General features: G+C 58.0%; 1 protein-coding gene across 1 annotated transcript in view; it reads right to left on the bottom strand.

Annotated features, from left to right (window-relative positions):
• SORCS2 (sortilin related VPS10 domain containing receptor 2) overlaps positions 1–16,769 on the bottom strand; it is a 377,827-nt gene that overhangs the window by 181,361 nt on the left and 179,697 nt on the right. Inside the window, exon 6 of the mRNA XM_015594851.2 lies at positions 12,555–12,622. Within this exon, the coding sequence (XP_015450337.1) occupies positions 12,555–12,622 (68 nt within the window). The remainder of the gene's footprint in view (positions 1–12,554; positions 12,623–16,769) is intronic.

Genomic DNA, 16,769 nt, shown 5'->3' with positions numbered 1-16,769 from the left:
TCTGTGGCGGGCGTGTTGACTTCTCTGCACACTCTCCGCCAAAGGCCCCTCTTCTCCCTGGGCAGGGCCTGGTCTCCCCCAGACTCAGGGACATCTGCCCTGTCCTGCATCAATAATACTTAAATATTAAACTTTACAAATAAAATTAAAATAAATTGAATCCAATTAAACAAAAATTAAATTAAAATTTTAAAGAGAATAAAAACAAAACAAAATTGCAAGGTTATGGAATCAGATGAGTTGGGGACCCGCCACACACCACCCCCGGGGACTGAAGTGCTTCGCTGTCTGGGACGCAGCCTCCTCCTGCAGGGAGCCCCCTGACGTTCCTCAACCCCAGTCTGTCTACAAATGTGAACGACCACTTTCTGGAAAATCCTGCGAGGACCGAGTATACCTTTCGCTGTCACTCAGCAAACACCCCCCCGCCCCTCCCCCGCCACCATGCCCGCCTGCCCCGCCGGTGCTGGGCTTGACCACATTCTCGCAAACGTGACGTGAGCAGGAGCCTCATATAAGGCACCAGGGTAGCTGGCCTGGCCCTCGAGCACCGGTGTTGGGCATGAGAAGAAGGGGTCTCGAGGGCCCTGTGCCATCAGCTCGGGTCCCAGAGCGAAAAACAGATGAGGCAGACCCACCCCCGCCAGCCCGCAGCCTGGGGGGGTGCCGCCCAGCCGCGCCCAGCGCCCAGTCTGGAGCAACCGAACCACCGTCGACCAGGCGTTGAGAACGAGGGCTTCGTGAATGCCTCTGCATTGTCACGCAGCATTATTGTCACAATAGCTGACTAATACACCATCCTATAGAAATACTGTTCTAAGAATCGTACTTTGAGACACAAAATTAAAAAGCATAAAAACCATTCTTAGGACGAAACATCCTTGGAAGGTGCTGGGAACGAGTGACTGGCACAGGCCGGGAGCCCCAGGCACGTGTCTTAAGACTAAGCGTCCGGGAGGGGCCCTGGGCCCTTCGCAACGCAGAAGCGGGGCCGGAGAACCAATCAAGCAGCCCAGCGGAAGATGGCACGGGGGACGAAGGCCAAGTACCAGAGGAGGCGGCCCGAGCGGTGGGTGGACAAAGGGGAGCATGTTCACTCTCACGGGGAGTCGGGAAAATGCAAAATAAAATGACGTGGACCACAGTCTCACCTCCGGCTGACACTGGGGGTCTGACGATTCCAGACCTGGAGCAGCAGCCGCTCCACGGATGCACTGGCAACGGGGAGAGGGACGGGGAGCTGGAGACACACACTGGACGCTGGCTGCAGCCCGACGACAGGAGCCAAACGGGGGGTGAGGGTTCTCACGCTCCCTCGGCGGGAGGAGGCGCAAACCAGCCAGCTACGTGCGCCCGTGGATGAATTCCCGGGGCCCAGCTGGGAGTATAAATCACATTTCAAAAGGCAACATGATGCCATTTATATCAATTCTTAAAACATGCTAATCTGTAGAACATGCTGATTGTGCACAGACACGTGCGTGTGTGCTTAACATGCAAAGCACACCTGGAGGTGCCCACAGCAATTTCAAGGCAGGGAGGGGGTCCTTCCGAGCAGGCGATGGCAGGGGGCGGGGTGGCAGCAGGCGGGGGCAGAGTTAGGTTGATCGGAATCTGCAGCGGCGTTTTTCTTTAAGGGGTGGAGATCCCGAACAGAAACAGGTTAACCCCTACCGTGGCTAGGGAACCGGCCTGGGGCCACGAGGCTCTGCTGGGTAACAGCTGAAGTTCTACATTTCAGTGGCTTCGCCATTGTGTTTCCTGCTCACCATCCACTGGCCCGAACTAATCATATGACCCCAAATAACTTCCAGGGAGGCCGGAGAAGGCGGGGGGATGCTCAGATTATTGGGTGAGTGCTACAGAATCTGACACACGGGCACCTGGGTGTCTGTTATACTGCATTCTGCACTTTCTGTACACGTTAAAGATGTCACCATTAAATGAAGGTAGAAGAAATCACCCCAACGAAAGGGGTGAGATTTCAAAAGTCACTCAGAGAAAACCAGACCCGCACTCGCCACGGTACTCCCCAGGTGCCCTGGCTGAATGTCCTGCCCAAGGTCAAATGTGCCAGTGACCCAGCAGGGCTGGCATGGCTTCCCTACTGTCCTGACTCAGCATTGGGGCAGGCACGGAGTCAACTGGGCTGTGGGGCTAGGGCTCCCATTTCAAATCCACTCAGTGTGAGGTCACGCACGGTCCCGGAGGCCGCATCACAGAAAGGTGAGCCAAGGCCAGCTTCCTCTCTGGCTCAGAACGCTCCCAGACTCCTGCTCTGACAGCATCAGAGCCAACTCTGTGCTCCTGGCTTCCACGCCATCCCCTAGGCTGGACCCATACACATGACGGGTCTTCCTGGTCCCAGCAGTGTTTGCCAAGAACCACATCACCTCTATTCATCATCCATCCATCCATCCACTCATCCATCCACAATCTATCATCCATCCATTCATCTACCATCCATCCATCTACTATCCGTCCATCCATCCATCCATCCATCCACCCACCATCCACCCACCATTCGTCCATCCACTCATCCGTCTATCAAATGCCCAACATGCACAACCTGTGCCAGGGTCTGGGCATCCTGAGATCATCAGAATGGACCTGACAGGTCTTCATCCAATATCGGGTATGTTCTGGGGGGCAGGGGGCAAACTATACACAAGAACTCCCACGCTCAAGGAGAGACATGATAAAGAATGCCTGGGGGCTACTTTACACTGAGTAGTGGGTGGCCTCTTAGAGGAACAGAGGTTTGTGTTGAGGCGGAATGTCCGCAAGGAGCCAGTACCTGAGGGTCAGTGCCGGGTGCGGTCCAGACAGGCAGCCACAGCAGGCACAGGCCCTTATATGAACCGAGCTGGGCACGGTCAAGGTTCAGTCAGCAGGCTGGTGTGGCTTAAGACTGGGGCGTAAGGGGGAGCGTGGGAGGGGCTGGGACGGGGGCAAGGCAGGAGCAGGGGGCGCAGGGTCTGTGCAGGGGTGTGGCTTGGATGTCACTCCAAGTGCCCCGGGGACCTACTGCAGGATGCTGAGCCTCACTCGTAACCAGCCCGACCCCCAGCTACTCCACATACGCTCGCGGGCCCAGCAGGAGGCGGCGGAGGGGGCCTGTCAGCAGTGTAGACTGGGCAGGTCTGCGAGGCAGGGCCGCAGAGCAGCTACACTTCCTGTGGCCGTTCTCACCCGGGGGGCTGCTAGGGGGCCCCCACACGAGTCCGTGTCTCCCCAGACGGGGCCCTAGTTTTAAAGCTTAGTTTTTAGTTCTAAGACTCCTAAGCACCTCCACTGGGGACGGTGCTGCCTACACGCTGGGCATCGCTCAACTCGCCATGGCTTCCATCCTTCCCAAGAACGTTTAGGAGGCAGCTGAGACTCGCTGGCCATTTGGTGTCCAGCTCTGGAGATAGACAATGGGGGTCCCGGGACTCCAGCCCAGGCGGCACCGCTGGGAGCTCTGGAAAGTGCCCTGCCGTAGCCCAGACCACGCCAGTGCGAGCCTCTGGGCTGGGGCGCAGGCATCTGGCATCTGTAGGCTCCCAGGGACCCTGAAGCCCCAGGTGACCCTAAACCCAATGACAAGTGTCCTTGTCATTGTACTCAGGCTGTGCATGGGGACCAGCACCACCCGCATGGCCTGGAGCTCAAATTAGATGCAGAGCCCCAGGCCGTCCCGGGCTGAGGATTTGGAACCCGAACACGACAAGACCCCCAGGTGACTTGTGTGCAGCTAGAAGTCCACAGGAGGTGGATTCTTAACCGGGGACACGTGGCCTGTCCCCGTGGGGGAAAAAATGGTCCACGAGGGGTGTGTAAAAACGTACTCTTTTTATATATAAAGCACGTGTCACATACAGGCCTTAGACAGAAATACAGTTAGGAAGACAAGGTTGTTGGGAGCTGAGCTAACTTGGCGAGCTGGAGATAAGTGGCACTAAACTATTTTAAACACTCAGTGTTTTCCAAGAAGGGAGTTGTGAGAACTTCATTGTTTTGCAGGATGAGTAATCTGGCTGACCTTGGGTCTTGACTGCTGTGTTCTCATTGCGATGCTATTAAGTAGCGTGTGGTAAATAAACTCGGGATCACAGACACAGCTTGAATCTGTGCTCCCTCCCGCAGTTCTGTCTGTCTTCTTTCTTGTCCTCAGTCCACACTCCCCCTTTCAGGTACCCTCGATTACTTTGTCAGCTGGCTCCGACAAGTGGCACCCGAACAGGGACCTGAACACGGGGGAGAACAGCTAGGACGTGCCGCAGGGTAAGGCGTGCGCACGCGGAATCTGGGGACCTAAGAGTCCTGTAGGCGGCCAACCGTAAGTACGCAGGAGAATTGTAATATAGAAAAAGAAACAGAAACTTAAAGAAGTAAAAATGGGCCAAGGAAATAGTCGACTGCTTTTTGTACAAATGCTTAAAAATATGCTTAGAGTAAGAGGGGCCCAAGTGGGCCAGCAACAATTAACTAAGTTCTTGCAGTTTGTAGAAGAAGTATGTCCCTGGTTTCCGGAAGAAGGGACTGTAGATTTAGAAACCTGGAAAAGGGTAGGACAAAAATTGCAAGATTATTATGATGTTCATGGGCCTAGTAAGGTCCCGGTGGAAACTTTTGGGTTGTGGACCCTCGTCCGAGACTGCTTAGACTCCCGACATGAGAGGGACAGATGGCGAGAGCATGGCGCCTCGGGTCCTGAGGCCTCCCCTGAAGTGGAAGGCTCCAATAGTAAGCCTCAGGATGAGAGCAAGCCCTCGGTGCCACCTGATGAAGGTTTAGGTGCGCACTATTCTTCTTTGTTTTTTGGGGATGAGGAAGATCCTCTCAACCCCGGGGATGGGGTGCAATTAGGAGAGGAGTCTGCTAGGTACCGTGGGGGTGACAACCTGCTGCCCTGTGAGGCGTTTGTGGATGATTCGTTGGGAGGAAAACAGATAGCAAAATTGGAAAAGAAAATAGAGGCGTTGACACAACAATTAAAAGCCTTTGGCTGCGAGTCACCCGGGCCACCCCGAACGCCTACTCCTGCTATGATAGCTGGATTGGACCCCCCTTTGGTTAATATGAATAAAGAACAACATTTGACCCCTTTAAAATTACCTAGATCTACTGCCCCGCTCTGTTCAGGGTTAGAGCAAGGCCTTCGGCAGGCAGCTGCCGCCGGAGGGTCCATTCCTGGGTTCTCTTTGATGGCTTTTCCTGTTTATGATGCACAAGACCAGCAAGGACAGGCCCAAAGGGTTTATGAGCCTGTTTCTTACAAAACGCTGAAAGAACTTAAAACCGCTTGTGCTCAATATGGGGCGACGGCTCCTTTTACCCTGGCTCAGGTTGAGAGCCTCTGTGCCGGGGCTTTAACACCATGGGATTGGAAGACGATTGCTCGTGCCTGTTTGTCGGGAGGCAATTTCCTCCTCTGGGACGCTGGCTATCGAGAGGAATGCGATAAGACAGCCAGGTTGAATCATCAAGCTAATAATGGAATCACTTATGAGATGTTAGCAGGGGAAGGACAATATCGGGATAATGCTCAACAGTTAGGGTATCCAGTTGGTGCTTATGGGCAGATCAACACTGCGGCAAAGAGGGCTTGGACCATGTTACCTGATTCTGGACAAAGAACTGAGGAACTTTCTAAAGTAAGGCAAGGACCCGATGAGCCATATCAGGATTTTGTAGCTCGTTTGCTTACAGCCTCCTCCCGCCTAATCAGTGACCAAGAGGCAGGCGCGGTCCTGGTGAGACGGTTTGCTTATGAAAACGCTAACTCTGTGTGCCAGGCGGCCTTGAGGCCTTTCAGGAAGAAGCGTGACTTAGGGGGTTACATCCGACTGTGTTCGGATATCGGGCCGTCCTATCAGCAGGGCGTTGCTTTTGCAGCCGCAGTGCAAGGTCTCACCATAAAAGATGTTTTACTGAATCAGCAGAGAAAAGAGAAACGAGGCAACAGGTGTTTTGGGTGCGGACGCCCCGGTCATCAGGTGGGGGACTGCCTTACCAAAAACGGCCAGGGAAAAGGAAGGGAACCTGGGGTGTGTCCCACATGCAGGAGGGGAAAACACTGGGCAGGGGATTGTAAGTCTAAGACCAATGTGGCGGGCCCCTTTATTCAGGGAAACGGACGGAGGGGCCCGCCCCGGGCCCCGCAGCAGTGTTACGGGGCAACGCAAACATTCATCCCTCAACAACAGGGAAATGCGTTCTGTCACTGGCCCGAGCCACCGCAGGAAGCAGCCAGATCGTACACCAATGTCACTCATGTCCGCAGCTGCACAGCGTTCCTTCTTATGGAATTAACCCTAGAGGTTTAAAACCTAATCGATTATGGCAGATGGATGTGACTCACATCCCTGAATTTGGAATACTGAAATATGTGCATGTATCTATAGACACCTACTCGGGATTTGTTATGGCCACCGCCCAAACTGGCGAGGCTGCTCAGCATGTGATCTCCCACTGTTTAAAATGCTTTGCTGTTGCAGGCCAACCGTCTATCATTAAAACTGATAATAGTACAGGTTACACCAGTCAATCCGTCCAGAGTTTCTGTACCCAGATGGGCATTATTCATAAAACAGATATTCCATATAACCCTCAAGGACAAGGCGTTGTTGAAAGATGCCGTGATGCCCTCAAAAATCAAAACACTAAAATAAAAAAGGGGGAGACCTACCCGGTTTCTCCACAAATTCTTTCTGATGCTCAAAACACTGAATTTCTGATGCTCAAAACTAATCGGCATAGCCCCGACCCGGTATTAATATGGGGACGAGGGCATGTTTGTGTTTTTCCACAGGATGCAGAAAATGCCAGGTGGTTGCCGGAGAGGTTGGACCGTTTCGCCGCTCCACCAGACACCCAGCGGGATGACCCTAACCTTGATCTTGCTGAGCCTGGCGATGGCAGCTGAAGGTGCAGTTTAGTGGACATACTTTCCTGACCCACCTCTCTTACATCCAACAATGTGGCAAGGACCAGATGTCATTGTGAATGAACAACACATCGCTGCTGGACATGCTATCTGTGAGGAGGGTGATTGGACTAATCGTTGCAGGAAGACTTGCTATTGTATCTGTTATAGCTACTGCTGCCACCGCTGCGGTGGCTCTTACACAAACTGTACAAACTGCTCATTATGTCAATGATTTGTCTAGAAATGTTACTTTAGCATTGGGAACACAGAAAAATATAGATAGAAAATTAGAACAAAAGTTAGATGCTCTGTATGAGACAGTGGAATACCTGGGTGATGGAATCCGGGTCTAAAAATTAGATCTCAGTTAGAATGTCATGTGGAGTGTCACTGGATCTGTGTCACATCTAGAAGATATAATGAGACCAGTCATGACTGGGATCGAGTAAAACATCATTTAAAAGGTATGTAGCACAATGCTAACGTATCCTTAGATTTAATTAACCTGCATAAAGAAATACAAGGACTTAACAATGCTAAAGCTCTGCAATTTGATGCTGATAAACTGGCCACTGAATTTTTGGGTCACCTTAAGGGCCTCGTCCCCTCATGGTCTTCCTTCTATCAGCAGCTGCTTCTGTCTTGACTGTAGGGGCCTGTGTAACTGTTGTCTTGTGCCTGCTCCCTTCTCTACTGAGATACTTCATTAGTGCTATGGTAAAACTTCAGGCCGACCTACATCATGTAAGGCTTCGATATATGGCTTCAAAGATGGACATCTCCCTCCCGCGGGGGCTGGTAGTCAAAGACGGGTAAGACTCCCTCAGAGGCTGGACCACCTAAGACAGGGCGTGCATGACGGAATGCACGTACCGAGGACGGGTACGTTCCAGATCTGGTGAGGGGGTCACCTAAGACAGGCACAGTCGCCCTACGTCAGAACCAGGAGGGTTCGGGCATTTAAAAAATAAAGAAGGGGGAGATGTGGGGAGCCGCGCTAACTTGGCGAGCTCCGAGATAAGCGGCACTGAACTATTTGAAGCACTCGGTGTTTTCCAAGAAGGGAGTTGTGAGAGCTTCATTGTTTTGCAGGACGAGTCATCGGGCTGACCTTGGGCCTTGACTGCTGTGTTCTCATTGCGATGCTTTAAGTAGTGTGTTTTGAATAAACTCGGGGACACAGCTTGAATCTGTGCTCCCCCCCGCAATTCTGTCTGTCTTCTTTCCTTTCCCCAGTCCATGCTCCCCCTTCCAGGTACCCTCAATTACTTCGTCAGCTAGCTCCGACACAAGGTCTCAAAGGCCCCCCGCGGGAGGCACTGGGTGACCGCGGACGAGCGAGCACCGGCTCCGTAGTGGGCTTACGCAGGGCCTGCCGCGCGTGCTGGCCTCTGCTCCCTGTCAGGGGCACGCCCGTCCCCGTCTACCCAGGACTGGTCCCAGGTTTCAAACTGAAAGTCCAGCGTCCTAGGAACCCCCTCAGCTCCCAGCGGTCACCCCATCTGTCCTCGTGCCCGGTAGTGAGAACCCCAAACCATGGGGGAACCGGCGACACCCTCCCGCAAGGCAGGCAGGGAGCACGGGAGGTCATTTATAGATCGTTTTGGTCTTAATTTTCGTATGGCAAACACTATCTATCTGCATCTTAAATACGGCACAGCTCTACCGTGGAGCAGGTACGCAGGGCACACGAGCTCTTCGGGTGTGCTGTGAGCGCCCACGTTCTTCTCTGCTGGTCACAGCAGCCTCCGGCTCTGCCCGCTGCGGCCCTCCCCCGTCCTGGGCTCAGACAGGTGTTGGCCGCGGGGCGCAGAGGCAGGGAGCAGGCACGACGAGGCTGCGGGCATGTGCACCGCAAGTCCCTGGGGTCTGGCGAGGGGAGAGGCTCGGACAAGAGCAGGGGCAGCAGGGGTTGAGCTGGGAGGGTGGCTGGGACCCTGCTGAGGACAAAGAGGTGGAAAGGGAGCATGGCTGAGGGGACAGAGATGGGACGGGAGCAAGAGCCATCTATGAAGTCAGATCCGGGTCCTACGGCCAAGTTTGATGACGAGCTGTGCAGTGAGCTGCCTGCCGGGGGCGGGGGGGCCGTGCCCCCCAGAGACTGTGCGTGCGACAGTTTGGGAAAGGGTGTGCACCGATGTCATCGAGTTAGAGATCCTCAGGTGAGGTCGCCCTGGCCCAGCCGGGTGGCCCTAAACGCAGTGACGAGCATCCTCATGAGGAAAAGGCAGAGGACAAGACGGAGGAGAGGCCGTGGGAAGGTGGAGGCAGAGCCTGGAGCAGGGACCAGAGGATGACCCGCCACCGGGAGCTGGGGGAGGCAGGGAATGTCCTGTCCGAGAGCCTCAGCGGGGAGTGCGTCCCCGCCCACACCTTGGTTTCCAACTGGTGGCCTCCAGGAGCGTGAGAGGACAAACCCCTACTGTTTCAAAGCCCCCAGTTTGCAGTTATTTGCTCCAGTGGCCCCAGGACACATGTACGGACTGGACCTGCGGACAGGGCAGGGTGGCCGCGTCTGAGTGAGGGTGCGCTTCCCCAGGCACCCTTAGTCCCAGGAGGCTGCAGAGGGAGGCGGGCCAGCTCGGCCACTTCCAACCAGCAGCCGTCCTGGTGGGGAGGAAGCACTGATTCGAAGTGGCCCAGAGGCTGAGAACATCATCCCAACGCAGAAGAGAGGGCAGAGCACGGGATCATGGAAGCCAGCGTGGGGCGGGGGGGCACACTGCTGACGTGCGGCCCACAAAATAGAGGACAATTAAAGATGCACTCAGCTAAGATTTCAGAAAGCCTTTTCCAGGACGTAAATATCGTATCTGTCATTAAAAATGCATTTCTTGTGATTGCCCAGAATTCCTGGGAGGCTCAGCGCACATTCGGGAACCGCATCTTGAATAACCACGTGACATGCGTTCCCCAGGCACGGCGCCGTGGACCACCACGTACACATGCCTTCATTGGCAGGCACAGGGCGGTGGCCCCCCAACAAGAGACCAGGACCATCTGGCCCCTTCTGAACAACAGTCACACAAGCCCCCCAAACAAGAGGAGGTGAGCAGACAATGCTCGCAAGAGAAAACGTGATCAGCAATTAAACACAGGGAACTCCAAATTAAAACGACACTGCCGTCTGCTTGGGCCGTTTGGTCAGCAAGCTGTAGGACCCTTGCCGGCCCGGAGGAGGGGTGCTGCCTGCGAGGGAGGCCTGCCTTCCCGCAGGGAAAGGACGTGGGCCTGCAGCAGGCCAGCTCTAAATCTGCTCACATGCTCCAGCTCGGCAGTGCAGCTCCCTGCGATTCATTCCCGGGAACAAAATGAAACGGAAAACGACGTGCCTGAAGTTTTCACGGCGGCATCATGGCTGGGCATTAGGATGAACCAACTCAGGGGGCTGGTTCACGGCCATAAAAAAATGATGACGCGGACGATGACACGACGCGGAAACTCGGGGAACACGTCACGCGTACGAAACAGAGACGAACGCGGGACTTTTTGCGACGTCTAACTATACGGACGGCATCAAAAAGATGCGATAAACAGAGACGGTGATCGTGCCCGACGGGTGGGGGCGGTGACTCATGCTGTCGCATCTATTTTTAATAAGGGAGAGGAAGCGTCTCAGAGGACAGACAGTGACGAGAAGAAAAAGGGAAATTAAAGTCTGTGGACTTGCTGTGAAGAAAAACTAAATTTAGATGGTGCGCTGTTCCGGGGACAGCTTCTACATCTCTCATCGGTCTCGCGACCTCCCGCTTTACCAGGGACACCTCTTCACCCCCGTTTCTGGGGCAGGGAGCCTCAGGCTACGGGTGGGAGGAGGAGGCCTCGTGGGAGCAGCTCCGAGGTGGTGGTTTGACCTCTTGGCCTCCCCACCAGCGCCTGAAGAATTCTGAGGCTGGAGCCCACGAACAAGGAGTCCAGCTCCCCAGGCTGTCGGGCTGGCCGAGGTCGGTCCCACCCCCACCTTGGCCCACGAGGACCCACAGCAAATCGTAACTGCACCCAACAACTCCGTCCTCATGAGCACGGATGACACCAGGAAAGACAACGGTTACGATACCCTCATTTCCTGTCTCCGGCCAGGCTGAGACTCTGCCGGGGCGGGAGCCAGTGTCCCTGCGGGCCCCCGCCCTTCAGCACTCACTGACGCGCAGGACGGGGGGCGAAAGAGGTTGCTGAGGGATCCTGCTTGGGGAGGACGAGACTCAGGTGCTTCTGTCCACTTGGCAGCCATGGGGACCCATCCTTGGGCTGTCTACCTAGCAAGAGGGGCCCTCCATGGGCCGGGCCTTCCCCTGAACCAGTCCCGGAACACAACCCTCGAGGAGCAGCCGAGGGGGTGTCCTCAGAATGGCACTGCTCACGTCCCCAAGGAGTGCCTCACCTGGCACTGGAGGCGAGTCCTGACAGCAAGCCTCCGACCTCTCCTTGGTGGCGAGCGGCTTCAAGGTGCGAGACGAAAAGCTACTGAGACACAGAGTAACGGGGGCGGAGGGGGCGGGAAATCGTCTGTCCTCTGCAGGACCGTGGCCGGGGCTGGCACCTTCCCCCGGGGCTGGAGGAGGACCTGGAGGAGCAGGTGGCTGGGTTCGGAAGGAGAATCCGCGCGAGAGGCTGGCTCGGTTGGCGCTTCGGGGTAGGGTAAGAAAACTCAGGGCAGCATGAGCACCTCGACCCCCGCCCTCGGCCTCACGAGCACCACGGGTGACCACGCCGGCTGGCCCCGAGGCGACAACGTGCCTTACACGGCACAGAAAGGACCCAGCTCCAGGTGCGATTCCCAAAGCCTCCTGGAAACCACTCGCTGAGAACCAGCGGAAGGGACCACGGAGCCCTTTCGCTAAGAGCCGAGCCTGCAGCCGGCAATGAGGCACCGCGGGGTGGCCGCGCACGCGTCGGGGTCCTGACCAGCCGGCTCTGGTGGGTTTTCATGGGTTTGTAACAGAAACGTGAGTCATGACTCGAGAAACCCGTCCTGGAAACGAGAACGGTTCGATGAGAAGGTGGGCCTGGGAGCCCCGCGCGGAGGAGACGGCGCCCGGCCTGGGAGCACCGCCCGGGACGCTGGGCACCCTCGTCCCCATCCCTGACGAGCAGACGTAAACGCCGAAGACGACAGTCACGGAAATGGCTTCCCAAAGCTTCCTCCTCTCCCGCCTCGTTCACGGCATCACGGGCTGCCCCGCATTCCTGGACTAGCGAGTCACATTTCAGAAATAAAGCGATGCCCCTGCCCCCGTCGCCGGCAGGTTATTTATTTACCGAGCTCTTCGCTGAGCCAGGAAGAAAGCGAGCCGCCTGCCCCTGCACAGTGAGGCTAATCACGCGCCGTGGGCGCCCGGGGCTGTGGCCGGAGCTCCGAGCCACGATGCGGTGACCTGAATTCACAGCGCGAACCCACTGCCTCCCGGAGGAAGATGGGGAGGGGCGAAAGCAGAAAGCGCAGAAGGCAAAGCAGCTTTCTGACCGGCTGTCTGTTCCCCAGCGCTGTGCGTGTCCACTGACGAAACTGTCCATTTGTCTTCCGGCCACAGCAAAGTCACCAGGCCGCCCACTCACTGGGCCGCTCCGGCCGGGCTTCGGGATCTCGGCCCTCAGCCTCGGGAGACGCGCGGGAGAAAGGCCCACCCTCGGGCTGACTTACCGCCACAGAGAACTTTCCAGAACCTTCCCCATGTCTGCGTGGTAATACTTCGTCAGGATCAAGATCACCTGTGGCAGCAACAGAAAGAGACAGGCAGAGATCAGAGGGTCTCGAGGTTCTGGAAGAGGATGTCTGACACTCCGCCCACCCTCTCGGGGCTGGGGGTCTCTGGGGCGTCAGTGGTCCGGGCCTTGCTCGGCCAGCATCCCCGGGGGACCCGGCCACCATGTGCCCGAGCACTGAGACATCAAGCTGGTTTCCGCCCTGAAGCCTCGTTTCTGCTCTCCAGAATGGCTCTGGGGACATCGCAGTCCTTGAGGTCCACCCAGCAGCTGCGACTCGGTGGGAATTCAAACCCAGCCCTAGAGGACCCCAGCTGTGGTCAACGGGCCAGCGCAGGCGCTGGTCCCGCGGGAGCAGAGAACGCAGCGGGCCAGGCTTCTGGGGGGTGCCCTGCCTCTCTCCCGCCTTGGGCAGCCCCTCGGCCGGCCGGGAACCGACGAAGAGTGGGCAGGGAGCACGTGCTGACACCGCTCTGCTCGGAGCAGCGGCTGATGGCAGAGCTGGTGGCAGCGGGCGGGGAGGGCGGGAAGGACAGCGGAGACAATTGGAGTGGTCCGCGAATCACCCGTGGCGCACACTTTCTTCATGGCCGTTAAACTATTCACCCCGGGCCCAGCCTAACGGAGGTGACGTCACTGCAGCCTGTGCAGAAAACTCGGCTGTTCGTAAGTGAGAGATAAGTGTGCTTACGAGCACCCCAAAGTTCTTCCAAACGCATGAAGGATTTGGGGGCCCAGGGCAAGAGCCCCTGCACTTCCCGGTCCCTCAGATCTCCTTTTGCTCACTGCCAGGCCCTATCAGCTGCTCCTAACACCCCATTGCCATGGGAACCCTGGGAGGTAAAGAGGGAACACCCCCGGTCCCCAGCACAGCCGCTAGCCTGGTTCGTTTGGAGTCGCCGCACTGGCCATCGCCAAGCTTGGCCCCTGTGCTCTCGGCGTGGCTGCTGCAGACCCCTGGCCGGCCCCTCTTTGGCTGGTGATTGAAGCAGGGATGAGAGGGACACCAACCAAGAGGGACCGCGCGCATTTCAGAGGCAGGATGATTACAACGAGCGCGGCCGTGCCGGACGAGGCGTGGGGGCGGGGGCTCCTCTCCCCCACCAGGCCCCCGAGCCGAGTGAGGGGGGCGCCTCTGAAGATCCAGGGAGCGGGGAGCACAGCAGGGCCCACCGCAGGAGGCGCGTCTTTTTAACCTGCTGATTTATATTTCACAGTCTCGCCGTTCCCAGCGGGGATTTCGAGGAGCCAGAGCGTGACAGCTGGGAGGACCTCAAAGTCCATCATCCTCAGCCCAGCATCCTTACCAAGCCCCCACCATCGGGGCTCTGCTGGCACGCCTCGAGGGCTGGGGGACTCGTCCCGTACCTCCGCCTTGCGGACTTGGTCTGGACGCGCCCCCCACCTGTGCCCTCCCGGGCGAGACCCTCCACTCACGCCCACCCCGCTCCCTCCCAAGCTCCAGCCACTCCCCGCTTCTGGCTTCTGCACGAGCTGTTCATTGTGGGACCCTCTTGCCCAACCCCCACGCCCGCTACCCACCTTTCAGATCTCGGTCTAACAGACACCACCTCCGGGAAGTCTCCGAGACCCCAGCCCCGGGCCCTGTGCTCTCCCGCTCCCAGCACAGCTCACGGGAGCTGCCCCGCCACCCGATGATGGCCCTGTGCGGGGAGCGGGGGGGACTGGTCTCGTATGTGCCGGTGCTGGACACGGCGCCTGCAGGATCCCTATGACGAAGGCGGTAAAGCCAGGCAGGCGAGTGCCCTGTGCAGGGAGTCCCCGCCCTGCTCTGGCTGCCTCCTCACAAGTCACCCCCTTCCGCAGGGGACACTGTCCACTCTTACGCAGGAGGACAGCATCCCAACTCTGCATCTGGCAGCAGGAGGACCCCTCTGCTTTGGGGTCAGACCCTTCAGGCCCGATGCAGCTCAGTTTCCTGGTCTACGATAAGGAAATAAGTCCCTCTGATCCTCCCGAGAGGTGAGGATGGAGCTCCCGAGAAGGGACCCATGCCCTCGTCAACGCTCGGTGACACCAGCTTCGTCACCGACGTCCTGGCCCGGGTGATGTGGTTTACAGCCGTCAACTCTCGCTACACCCTGAACACAAAGCAGCGCGTTTTACCCCCACGTGACAGAGGAAGACGGGAACGCAGAGTGAGCTCACGTCCTGTGCCAAACACGACACAGCCACTATGCGGTCCAGCTGGGCTGGGACCCAAGGACGTGACTTCAGAGCCGGGGCCTTTAACTGCCAGGCGGAGACCATGTTTTCAGAAGAGACGTCTATTAAAAGTTGTTTTAAAGAATTAAAAAGCTTGACGGGTCCTCGACGAACAGCTCTGGAGATGAAATATCCCAGGAGCTAGTTTTCCAGTGGCTGGTGTGTTACCGGAGCCCCCTGTGCTTTGGTCAGAGTGGGAGAAAACTCTGGAATGTGAGTTGGGGCTGCCGTGTTGGCCACCACCAAGGGTCCCCTTCCACCCGCGGCGCCTGGGCCGGAGCTCTTCCAAACGGGCAGAACGTCCGGAGGGAGACAGGCATCGAGAGCCAGCCCCACCCGAGGGCACAGAGCCGTCGTCACCGCAGCCCCTCGGGCCCCACCTCACCCCTGCGTGCCATCTCACGTCTGGTCCTCCGGGCCCTGGCGGGTGGGGTGCTGGGCGCCTCCCCCGTGCAGGCTGGGCATGTGATGAGCACACCGAATCGTCACACGGCCCCACGGGAGGAGCCGCTGCTACCATGCCCATCTCGCTGTCCCCGAGACCGAGGACAGAGCTGCCGAGTCGCCTGCCCCGCAGCGCACGCGGCAGGACCAGGGCCTCTCAGGGCGGGTCCGGGGCTTCTGTGGGTTCGCTTCTCCTCCCTCCCCACATCCCTGTGGCGCTGCCTTCAGGTGTGGGATGTGCAGATGCTCCTGGCTCCCCTGGGAGCACTGTCTCCCAGAAAGGCCAACTGTGACCCCGTGAGAGAAGCCAACCGCTCCAGACTTCCTCGAACCCCATCCCCAGCCCTGAGGCTGCTGGCCACGGGTTTCCAAGGCCGTCGGCCCTGACGGGAAGTCCCGGGGGCACCCTGCCTCTGCCTTCAGTCAGTGTCCTGCCAGGTCCCCCTGACAGCTGGAGACACACGCTCTCCGCGGGGGCGGCTCTGAGCTGTGAGCCGGCTTAACCCCGGCACGCCGTCTTACGAAGGGTGGCTCCGCATGTGTGCCTGCCCGTCTCAGGACGAGAGGTGTCCAGACCACGTGCACCGTAGGGCCCTGAGCCCCCACGGCAGCTTCCCCCCGTTTGCCTTCCGAGGGCTCAAGGATAATCGGAAAAATCACACATACTCCGAGCCAATGCAGCTGTCGGTCAGGAAGCGCACTACACGTGAAGAGCGTGCATTAATAAATGATAAAGAAAAAGGCAGCGAGAACGCGGGGTTTACTGTGAACCCTGAAATCGATCTCCCCTCAGAAAAGGGGGAAACCCAGAGGCCCCGGGAGGCCCCCTGCTGATCCCTCCAGACCCGGCGGGGCAGGCGCCCAGGAGCCCCTGGAGACCAGACCGCGGGGGATGCCCTGCCCCAGACTCGGTCTGTTTCCAGACTGACGTCTGAGAAGCTGCACTGACGGACCCTCACCCAAAGGCAGGCCTGGGTCCCCATCTGCTCGCCCACGTGGGAAGCCGGGTCTCGAGAGAGACCATGAGCCATCTGGCGCTGCCCCTGCTCGCAAGGGACAGTCCCCCCAGGGCCCCAGAGGGCACTGGGCGTGGCCCAGTGGAATGTAACAAGGCCCGTGACGTCGCCTGCAGATGGGATGTGGTTTCCGGGCGCGGGGCCAGGAGGCTGATCTACGGCTGTGGTGAGGAGACAAGGGGCACGGTCTCCCCACTTCGTGCGTTCACGCGGGCCACCCCTCGGGGAGCGTCCCGGGACCCGCGGCCTAGGGCCGGCGGCCTCGGTCCGGCCAGGGCGCACCCCGCTGGCCTGGCTGACCCTTGTGTGAGGCCCGTGCCACTTCTGGGGAGCCCGTCCACGTCCTCATGCACAGGGGATGACGGGCTGCCGCAGTGACCCCACGAGGCGCTGTTTGGAAAAGACCAAAAATGACCGCGCATCCACCGACGGCCCCGTGCTGGCACGGCCGCCGGGGGAACGGGAGG

This window comes from Pteropus alecto, unplaced genomic scaffold (genome assembly GCF_000325575.1).
Source record: "Pteropus alecto unplaced genomic scaffold, ASM32557v1 scaffold5, whole genome shotgun sequence".
NCBI classification, from domain to species: domain Eukaryota; kingdom Metazoa; phylum Chordata; class Mammalia; order Chiroptera; family Pteropodidae; genus Pteropus; species Pteropus alecto.
This window is presented reverse-complemented; position numbering and strand designations above follow the sequence as displayed.